The sequence below is a fragment of the Pholcus phalangioides genome, unplaced genomic scaffold (genome assembly GCF_987345545.1).
Source record: "Pholcus phalangioides strain wild (caught in Gottingen) unplaced genomic scaffold, Ppha-v1.0 ptg000009l_1, whole genome shotgun sequence".
Taxonomy (NCBI): domain Eukaryota; kingdom Metazoa; phylum Arthropoda; class Arachnida; order Araneae; family Pholcidae; genus Pholcus; species Pholcus phalangioides.
This window is the reverse complement of record NW_028301602.1, coordinates 20,537,933-20,549,745: the sequence shown is the minus strand read 5'-3', so window position 1 is coordinate 20,549,745 and position 11,813 is coordinate 20,537,933. Positions and strand designations below refer to the sequence as shown.

The 11,813-nt window shown below is 36.3% G+C and overlaps 1 protein-coding gene across 1 annotated transcript; it reads left to right on the top strand.

The window, feature by feature from the left end:
* The first annotated feature begins 1,944 nt into the window (after nt 1-1,944).
* Nucleotides 1,945-2,643, top strand: LOC149082210 (derlin-3-like). Its single transcript, XM_089236753.1, has one exon. The coding sequence runs from the start codon at nt 1,945-1,947 to the stop codon at nt 2,641-2,643; it is 699 nt and encodes a 232-aa protein (XP_089092879.1).
* Nucleotides 2,644-11,813: the final 9,170 nt, after the last annotated feature.

Here is an 11,813-nt window from a genome sequence, read left to right as displayed (position 1 = left end):
TTGAAAAATTATAGAAAAAATTGAGTGAGTTAAATAAACCTTCAAAATATGCACTTATACTGAAAATTCTTTGATTTTATGCATTTATATGCATTAATGCTAAAAAAGGGGCAAAATATGCAAAAGCATATGCGCATATGCATTTGCATATAATCCGGGCTCTAGTGATAACACCCGAATGATAACATTGTCAGTGATTCTAATAAGCGGCGTCGACTGTAAATAAAAAAATCGCCACGGGGTAACAAACATCTGAAATACACTCAGTGACCAAAAAAAATTAGGACCATAACTCGACTCATCCGTACAGCACGTGAGCTGACGTAATAAACCGGATTTGCTGATAAAAAATTTTCATCTGGTCAGAAGCACCAACGTTAACGTTGTAATTTGCCTGTTCAAAGAGGAAAGCAAGAGATTTGAGTGTCTTTGAACGCGGCATGATTGTGGGCGCAGGAAGGGGCGGTTCCAGTATCTCCAACGCCGCTAACCTTCTTAGCTTTTCTCGTACAATAGTATCTCGAGTCTTCAAAGAAAGTTAAACCAAAAAACTCAGAGCAGAAATCACTTGTGAACGAAAGAGGTGCCAGGCGACTGACACGCATTGCGTGCAGCAACAGAAGACCTACAACGCAACAAATTGCAGCGCAATACAACTCATGATCATCGTAAAGCATAACCGTACGATAAGAGCCGTCTTAAGAGCATCATGGGCCAAGTGATTTTTCTGAGGCCCCCACCTGGTTAATTCCAGAAAATTTCAACCAGATCTCATTTTTGTGGGGCCCCTCTTCTCTTGAGGCCCCTGGGCCGTGTCCGGGTGGGTTCATGCGTTAAGACGGCACTACAAGACGGATCTTAAAACAAATTGGTTTTAGTAGCCGGCGACCAACAAGAGTCCCTTTGATTTCGCCGAAAAACCGTAAAAACGGCTTTTTGTGGGCAAGAAAACGCTGAAATTCGGCACTTGATGAATGAAAGAAGGTGGTCTGACGAGTCAAGATTTCTTCTCCATAACATTGATGACAGTATCCGTGTATTGCGCAAACAGCACGAAGTCATGGATCCGGCATGCCACACGAGAATTGTTTAAGCGAGTAGCGGCGGAATCATGGACTGGGGAGCCTTTTCCTGGTATACTCTTGGTCCCTTATTTCCATTGGAATCATCCATCAATGCCAACCCCCGGCTACACATCGTTACGGACCACGTGCACCCGTTTATGGCCATAATGTTTCCTGATGATGGTGGCTATTTCCAGCAGGACGATGCATCCTCCCACGGAGCTGGAATTGATTGGTTTGAGGAACATGATTCAGAGAGAGTTTCAATTGCTTCGATGGTGTAGTCGGCCACCCGATCGCAACCCGATTCAGAATTTCTGGGACGAGGTTGAAAGGTCTGTTAAAAGCTCCGAAACACCACCTTCTGATCTGAGGGATTTAAGAGCTGCCATATTTCGTTAGCATGGGCTAATTTTCCTCCTAAACTGAAAGCCTAGAAGAATATATGCAGTCATCAAAGTCAGAGTCCACACGATATTGGTGGTGAGCAGCAGCGTGCCTAATTTTTTGGCCACTTGGGTGTACATTTCCCATAGGATTTAGTTTGTTTTGCGTATTCGAGGTGCTATCACCAGTTTGCGTGTCCGTAACCCGAATTGTTCGCGAACTGAGCAGTTCGTAAAGCAAGGGTTGAATGTAGTTATGTTATGGGATTGCTTTCAACCCCGTATGTGTAACTGTTATTACAAAAATAAATATCAAACATTGTTGTCAGAATATGAGAATATCGTGTCTCTATTCCCCGCAGAGCAATCGCCGAACATTACGTGTTGGTTGTATAGTGAGATGAATGATTTCTCGATTTATTGTGCAGCAAATCCTTAATCCTTGTCGATAAATTTTGCCCAAAGAAGAGCAGAACTCACGCAGTAGGTTAGTTATGTTGCAAACGTTGCGCAAGTTCGTTAACGATGTACCCATAGTCACGAGGACAGTACTGTCGCTGCTCATGATCACGACGTTCTTCGTCGAGCTAAATCTGGTCTCGCCGTTCAAACTCTACCTGAATCCCAAATTGATCCACCAAAGGCACGAAGTGTGGAGAGTCTTGACGTGCTTCACTTATATGGGAAGGTTCAGCGCGTCCTTCTTGTACCGCTTCTTGATCTTCTACGGGAAACTCAGGCAGCTCGAAGAAGTCGTCTTCTACAAGAAACCCGCCGATTTGGCCTACATGCTCTTGTTCGGCTGGATTTCGCTGGCCATCCTCGGATGCGAGTTCGGTAATGGATCTCTCTGGGCTGCCATGGACTCGATGATCTTGTATGTTTGGTCCAAGAAGTATCCTCTGATGCAGGTGTACCTCTTCGGTCATCTGGATTTACCGGCCCTGGTCTTGCCTTCGGTGGTGTTCCTGTTGGCCGTGCTGTCCAAGGATCATGCTGTCCCTGATACCATGGGGTTTTTAGTCGGGCACCTGTACTACTTCCTAGTCGCGGTGCATCCCGTCACTTTCCGTGGAGTTCGACTGATGAAGACACCTTGGTTCATTCAGAAGCTGTTCGAACGTCCTACCGACGAGGTCGGTGATGAGACTGAGTTTGACAGGTGGGAACCAATTTTGGAAATAGATTGGTGAAATTTTCGCTAACTGTCCTTGTATTTCCGAATTTTATTAATTAAGAGAAACGTCTCCTGTTGGATTTTTATTTTCTTCTTCAGTGAAAGCACGATTCTTGATTAAATTATTTGAAGATGATTTCGTTTTTAAGGTTTTTTCTCCCCTTTTTTGGGAAGAAATATACAGGATATCCGTAATTACAGAAATAGACGGCTTTTCTCAGCCCAATATACCAAGGAAACAAGGGTCGTGTATCCGTAATTGTTCGCGAGATATTTCTGCAACCGTTAACATTAGAAACATATTTCTAATTTCAAAAATCTTTTCAAATTACGTGCGTTTGCTTAAAATCCCAAAATTTGTTTGAGCTGTCGTATGCGTAGAAACACAAAGAAATTAAATTTTTATACAATCCCCGTTTGGTGAAAGTTCCAGTTACCGAAATGTAGATTCTGCTCTGGAAAGTAATTTGAAGAAAATTTCATATTTTTAAATATTTATCTATATATAAAAATATATAAAATGATTATGTTATTTTGGCGTAACTTATCACTGTGTTAGCATGTTTTCATTGGCTCAAAAGTTGACATTTATATAAGGACTGTACACAAATAGAATGCACTCAACCAGTTTATTTTACATTCACAGTAAATAGCAGTTACATTTTCAGACAATTTCAGTATTTTTATGATTTTCAATTTAATTTACGTTTTGCAATTTGTGAACCCACATCCTCAATCGTTGGTGACAAATGCTGAAATCTTATATAATTAAAAACTCAAATATATACGTAAATAGGATTTAAAAATATGCGATTTTTTTGTAAATCACTTCTCAGAACCGCATTCACATTTCACTAATTGGAAGTTTTAGATTGGTTTTTAACACCGGTCATAAAAATTTATTTGTTGAGTAACCGCACATAATTTGAAAACTTTTTGCATTGAAAAGTATGTTTCTGAAGTCAAAGATTGCAGAGATATCCGCAGTGCAAACAATTAGAGACAGCCTATAGTGAGGCCAGTTAAAAATTTTGGCCTCGGGGAGGAGGGGCTGCACGAGATATTCAATTTCAATTTTCAATTTTCAATTTTCAATTTATTTTATTAAATAACAGTTACATTCGCAAAAATAACACTACCCAAGAGGCAAATGGCTGCCAATACTGGGGTTATGATCATGAAAAAAAAATTAAAAACTGATACAACATTTTTGTTTCATGGGAAAAAATATATATACATAAATTCAAACACAAAAATAATCATAAATACAAAATCAAGTTAATTAGTAGTACAAGTATTTCGAAATTAATTAGTAAATATTTATAATGTGTTCATTACATTGAAGTAAAAAAGAAAAAGGGGGAGGGAAGAAATGTGTGTGTGTATATACATGTACATATTGTGGCTGGCTTTCGGAGTGCTACTTTAATTACACATAAAAAGGGATTAATAAGATTAGCAGTTATGGAGCTATGTGAAAATAAATTTCAATATCATTTATTGAGTGAAGATATTCTTTAAGTTTTCTTTTGAAATGAGGCAGATTTGTAATTGTTTGCATTTCATAAGGTATTGAATTGAAGAACCTTGGCGCTATGAAAATGAAGTGTTTTTGCAAAATATCTTTGTGTGCATGTGGAATAGAAAAAATACAATTTGGTCTACGTGGATTTACTGTAGTGCGCATGGGCAAATGGTATTGTTTTTTGTACAGAGTAATTGCAACTTTTAGCAAGTACAGCTGACGAACAGTTAAGACGTCAGCATTACGGAAAAGAATATTAGACTGGGTGTTATAGTCATTATATATTAGTCGAATTACTTTTTTTTGTAGATTAATTATAGGACGAATATTACTATTGTAATCTCCACCATATATACAAAGACCGTAATATATGTGTGATTGAAACCACGAAAAATACAAATTTCTGATGAACACTTTATTAACCTGACTTCTGAGATGAAAAAACTTGAAAATCATGTACCTCAATTTATTATGTAGAAAGTTTACGTGTGATTTCCATTTTAAATTATTATCGAAATAGAGGCCGAGATATTTAATACTCTTGACAGCTTTAAGACAGTTACATGAACATGAAGTGAGATTACATTGGTTAGTATGGTATATCAATTGAATAGGGTCAGGAGAATTATCTCGTAGGGAAAATTTCATGTATTTGCTCTTTTCAATATTAATCTCCAGATCATTAATAAGAAACCAATTCCGAATTTTTAAAAGATCTTCATTTATTTTTTGGTTCAATACCTCTAGTGGATCATTACTTGCATACATGACCACCGTATCATCAGCGAAGCAGATAATTTTACCAAAAATATCAATGTCGCAAAAGTCATTTATGAATATTTGAAACAATAAGGGACCTAAAACTGAGCCCTGAGGGACTCCCCTTTTAATTATTAAAGGAGAACTGTAGAAACTTGAACATCTGACTCTTTGGATTCTATTTTCCAAGTATGATTTCATCAAATCGTATGTACCACCCCTGATGCCAATTGAATACATTTTCGAAAGGAGAATATCGTGATTTATTGAATCAAAAGCTTTTCTTATATCCAAGAATATTGCTATTACTTTGTGGGATTTATCAACGTTTTCATAGACAAATTGAGTAAAAGTTAATAATGCTGTTTCAGTATTTTTTTTAGGTAGAAACCCATGCTGATTATCAGAAAAGAATTTTGTTTTGTTAAGGAAGTCAAATACTCGGATTTTTATGATGGTCTCAAACACTTTCGAAAATGTTGGAAGAACAGATATTGCTCTATAGTTGTTAAAAACATTCACATCTCCTGATTTGTAAACTGGTGTAACATTTGCAATTTTTAAAACATCAGGAAAAATAGAGTATTTAATGCAGTCATTAAAAAGTTGGGTCATATAAGAAACCACATTATTTGGAAGCACTCTTAGTATCTTTGAATTAATAATGTTAGAACAATTTTTACCTCGAGATATATCAAATATAATATTCGAGACCTCAGTATAACTTATTTCAGAAAAAAACATTGATTGAGAGTTATTGTTAATTGAATAGGCAGGAACATAATTTTGATATGAAGAGTTATTTCCACCCGACATCGTGATGAAATGGGTATTAATATTATTTAAAGTTAAAATTGGATCCCTTCCCATAGGCAAAGATTGTTTTGGCCCATCGGTACCTAATATTTTATTTACAAATTTCCATTGTTGTTGTGATGTATGGCATTTATTAAATTCATGAAGAAAAAATTTATTTTTTGCTTCAGTAACTTTCATTTTAACACAAGAAGTAACCGATTTATATGCAATGTTCACCAAGACATCAAATGGAAATTTTTTACATTTCAAATAGAGACTTTGTTTTAGTTTTACAAGATCCAAAACCTCCTTTGTAACCCAACTATTTTTTTTTCTGTTTTTCGGTTTATTAAAGCATTTAGTATGATTCATAGTGATAATTTCAAGAGTTTTGAGAAAAGAGTCAAATGAAATATTGGGATCACTTTCTACATATGCAAATTCATAATTGTTTAAGTAATCAGTAATATTTTGGTAATCAACAGACATAAATTTCTTTCTCAATTTATTGGAATTGTAAGTATTGTTAATAAAATTTAATTTGCAACCAATTACATAATGATCAGTTAAACTAGATTGGAAAACAAATGAATTAACACATTCCATGTTTCTGCTCATTCTGATGAAAACGTGGTCAATACATGATCCACTGCCATTAGAATATGATCTGGTTATGTTATTGATGAAACATTGGAAACCAATACCATAGAGAAAATCAAGATAATCAATGACAACGTTATCATTAACATTCAATAAATCTATATTTATATCACCAATCAGAACAACATTCCGATATTTAAGTGTTTGTAAAATCGGACTAATTTCAGATACAAAACAGTCAGAGGAGAACGCATGAGATCTATATGCACTAAAAACCAACAATTCCAAGAGATCACTATAAATTACAACATATTCAGCGGTTTGCATAGTTACAAAGGTGATCTGATTGAAATTGAGTGATTTTTTTGCAAAAACCATAACCCCTCCAGATCTATTTTCATTACGACACTGAAAAAATTTTGAAAAATTGGGGATATTGTACAAAGCAATCTCATTTTCATAAACCCATATTTCACTTAAAACCAAGACATCTATATATTTCAACACAGGTGTTAAAGTTAAAATTAATTCGTCAAAATTTGTTCGTAGGCTACGTATATTGTAATGGAGTATGTTAAATTGTAGTTTTGGGCAAGATAAATCACATTTCGGGTATAAAAAATTTCGGAGATCATCCAGAGTGCACAGTACAAGACAATCTATTTCTCTATCAATGAACGATTTTATTTAAATCCTCAATAGTACTTATCCTGTACACTCCGGAACCCTCCGATTGACGTAAAAATATCTTACCTCCTTTTGCCCAACAAAACTTGTAATCATGCTCCGTTTTGAATTGTTTAGCGTGATACAATACCTGTTTTAAATAAGGAGCCAAATGTTCATTGAAATAAACAGTATTCGGTCTCAGCCTAGAATCAATTTTCGAAGCACATAATTTCAGTTCACGAGCCGCAGCTAAACACATATCACGGGTTTTTTTTGAGTCAAATTGGATTATGATAGGCTTAATCTTGTCCTTTCTTGAAGTTGGTACTCTATGAATGGCTGTAACTCTCTCAGCTATATCTAATTTTAGGTGTTGGAACAAAGCTGTCTTGATCGTTTCTATGTTTTCATCAGCTGTCTCTGGCAGACCCAAAACCTCAACATTACACCTCCTAGAATATTGTTGAAGTTCAACAACTTCGGAATGCAATCGTTTTATTTCATTTTTTAAGCTTGAATTTTCCTCTGTCAAGAGAAGCTGTTTTTCTTTGCATTCCCTCAGTTCATTACAATTTTGTTCAAGCAACAATTTCAATGAATCTACAGATTGTGAATAAGTTGTAAATTGGTTGGTGATATAGACCATCAGAGATTGAAACTGCTTTTCGAATATTGCGATAACGTTTTTTATGACACTGGTAGATTCCGGCGATGAATCGGTTATAATTTCACCAATTTCTTTAGCGAGATTTTCATTAATACGCGGCACCAATTCAGCGACACTTGTTGATTCTGTATTAATAGTCACATCACTTGCCACTGATTTTACCGTCGAAACACCAGAAGTTGTAGGAGCACCATAAACACACCTGCCACATTTCCATGCCGATTTACGCGACACTGTTAATTTTCTGAAATTTTTTTCTGCAAGTCCAGCACAGTAAAAGTGAAACATTGCCTTACAATTCGAACACACAATTTTGTCTTCATCAGATTGAATAGATGTACTGCATGGTAAACACATCTGAATGTTGTTGTACGCCATGATTAGTGTAGCAACCCCGACAAGCTTTACTAATTATAGTATATTGACTAGAATTTAATTGTTTGAATATATAATTTTAACTTTTTGTTATTGTTTTAATTTACGAGCATCAACGGGATGCGTATGACTCCGTGCCGTTGCCACCGGAAAAAAAAAAAATTATTTGACTGAGGACCCTGCGGCATGATGTATGGGCCATGCTGATGACCGATCCATTACTTCAAGAATATCTAATTAGCTATGTCTTCACTATTTTGTGCTTTCTTTCAATAGCTTTCAACTTTCAATTTCGTTAAATATTTTTTATCTCGCTGAACTCTATCACATGCCTTTTTTTTTCTGCCTACACATATAACACTATCGCTTTCAATTCAGATGCTGGTGCAGTTGTCGTAGAGGATACGATTTCCACATTTTAATGTAAAAATATATGAGTGAAAATATAAAGAGTATTTCGCTTCCTGGGTATATATTGTTCCTCGTATTTGAAGGAGGGGGGGGGGGAAGCACTATCAACTGCACAAAATCGGAGAAAAAATCCTTCTTGAAAAAAGAAGAGAAGGAAAAAGGATACTTTTTTTTCCACTAAATCAGCGGTTCTCAACCTCTTTTGACTCGCGGAGCCCTTTTTATTAAAAGAATTCTATGGCGGAGCCCCATAGGCAAATTTTTTTAATCATTCATCAAAGTTACTGATGTATTTTCACTATTTAAAAATATTTATAATTATTTTTTTTAATTTTACTGTTTTTTAAATTTTCCTCGAGCGGCCGCGTAGCCCCTGGAGAGTGCAAAAGGAGCCCCAAGGGATCCGCGGAGCACCGGTTGAGAACCGCTGCACTAAGCATTCGTTTTATAGTGGAATAGATAGATAGATAGAACCCCTCTTACAACCAGAGACATCTTAAGAACATCATGGGCCCCGGGCCAAGTAATTTTTCCAAGGCCCTATCTGGAAAATTCTTGAAAAATTAGAGTATTCCTCGTTTATCTGAGGCCCTCTTCTCTTGAGCCCCCCTGGGCTGTGCCCGGCTGGGCCTATGCATTAAGACGGTACTGCTCACAACCACGACTGATGCAAAGCAACTTAGTTCCGTTACCGCAGAAGAGGCAGAGTTGTGTCGGTAAAACTTTTATAGATTTATAGCAGTGGCCCGTGATCGCACGAGAGAGTCGATGTAACTTATAAGCCATTTGACTAAAATTGCATAGCTAAACCCAATCGTTACTTAACTAATTAACGACATGAAACGATAAGACTAAATCCAACGAAATTTTGTAACGATTAATTGTCGTTAATTAGTTATGACGAAACAAACGCGAAATTGTTAATTAATAGTGAATTAATTATTGATAATTAGCGATTAAACTAAATCCAACGGGGTTTCTGTAACGATTATAATTTTTCTAATCGTTAACTATTTATGTCATAATAAAAGCGATGTCGTCAATTAATTATTTACGATTATATAATGATAGCATGCGGGGGGAGGGGGCGGCGGAATCTTCCGTGAATCAGGATAAAGGAAACCACTGAAAGTATGAGCTGTTGCCTACGTACCATCGTCTCGCCACGTTCATAATTGGGGGGAAACGTCCCTCTGAACCCCCACCCGACTAGTAGTGCAATGGCGACTCATCGGGCCTTCATCTAGTGTCAGCATCTGCAGGTGAATGCCGCGTGAAGCCATAGCGTTTGTGTATATTTAGTTAAATTTTTACTCTTCGTTAGAAGTTAGCACCCTGTAGGTTGAAAGATTACGATGCCCGTGCTAGGCCACGTACTGTAGAACATGGGTCTCGGCACGAAGCTCGTGATTTCACTTAAGAAGGCTATCTCACGTATAGCCATTGGTTTGGATGAAACAGTCCGACGCATGCACCATCCTAACCCTTTTTTCTAGCATACCCAATAGCCATAGGTGAGCTGGCGTACTTCAGTGACGCCACAAACTTCGTGTGGAGGTCTTGTTCTCTAGGCACAGCCAAGTACCAATTTCGGGAAGAAACAGACGCCCGTGTCAGACACGGGCAAAACAAGCAAGTGGTTAAACAGATGTTTTTCATTGTGTTACCATTCAGACGTATAGAAAATGTCAGAAAAATTTGCTCTACAACAACAATAACTGACTGTGGGAAAGGGCTGAAAGATATTTCGAGAATATTATGATATGAATTTTCCCATAGTTGATGTTTCTACCGCGTCATCTGTCAGCAAATTTTCGCACTTAAAATAAGCCAGCGATGAAAGAATAAATTGAAATTAATTTTTTACTTGTTAGAGGTAAACTTTTTGCTAAAAATAATTTTTTTTAATAAAAACATAAATTTTTATAAAAATATAGCTTTTTAAAAACAATCACTATACTTTTAAGCATTATATTTATATAAATTTTTTAAAAACATACATTTTTATTGGAAAACTGTCTATATACTAAGTGTAATGCTTCTCACCTAATCGGGGCAGGTGAGGTTATGTGGAATATATATAATTTATTTTTCTTCATACGTTGTTCAACACTCTCGGTGAGTTCACTATTATCTACCGCCTGCAGACTTAGTAGTGATAGAACACATCTTTTAAAGAAGGAAGATATTAATACGTGATAAAATATGAGATCAGCTAATTATTAATGAATTATGATTATATTAAATACCATAAAAAAAAAATGCGGAATAAGTTCTTGTTGGCTAATCGATTCATAAAAAACGGGATTTTACTGTTCACAGTGAATAAATTAATTATAGTGATTTACCAATGCATTAGTTAATTATTAAATAATAATTAAATAATTATAAATAGTAACTTTTAATTAGGTTATAGTTAAACATGAATTTTAAAGAGATGGAATCATCTTAGTTTGGATGCTATATCTACTATAATATCACGGATACTTTGCACTTTAAATAAAAGTGCGAAGTCTGTTCGAATCACAGTTCCATGTAACAAGCGCAAAGTATTCGAATTCAAGTGCACCTAATTATTACCCCGAAAAGTTTGTCTTCAAGGTAATCGTTCTCACTTATGTTTTAGTCTGAACTCTACCAGCTGTTGAATTAAGAGCCAGATACGTCAGAGCAGTGTCGTCTTAACGCAAAGAGTCACCGAACCTAAGGGTTTTAAATACAGAAAGGAGCTCATAAAAATTAGATGTAATCAAATTTTCGACAGAGAGTTTGGGAATTGGGTAGCAGGTATTTCTAACCAGGTAGCCCTTCCTCCCCAGAAAAATCACTTTTTCCGGGGGACTGTGATGTTATTAAAACGACCCCGGGTCCGAGTGAGAGTTCGTATACCTCTCCAGCAGGTATTTCTGCTCCTTCCCACCTCTGAAAGTCGATTTCTATTGATTTTTCGGATTATCCGAGTGTTCAGTAATTCGAGGTAGGCTCGGTCCGTTCACCTCGCGTTGCCGAGACTCTCCTGAACTTTTTAGCGGAGAAATGAAATGGTTTTGATGATTTTTTCAGATGCAAAAACCTTCCCTGGAGCCTGAGTAGATTCGCCATATTATTGCAAACAATTAGTATGTGCTCTACAAGCCACCAAACACTGCGCTAGAGAGCACGGACACATCTAGAATTTCATCCTCTCTTGGATGTCAATAGTTCTGGGTGCCTTGAAATTGACTATTCTGCGCAGCAAATTTAAAATCAAGTAGCAAAATTTCTTTAAGGAGATACTCAACAGATGACGCTGTAAGCACCTCTTGTTAGTTCACTTAATAACTTTACCATAAATACAGTATGGAAATTTTTATATAACTATTAACTGATAATTGGAACAGTA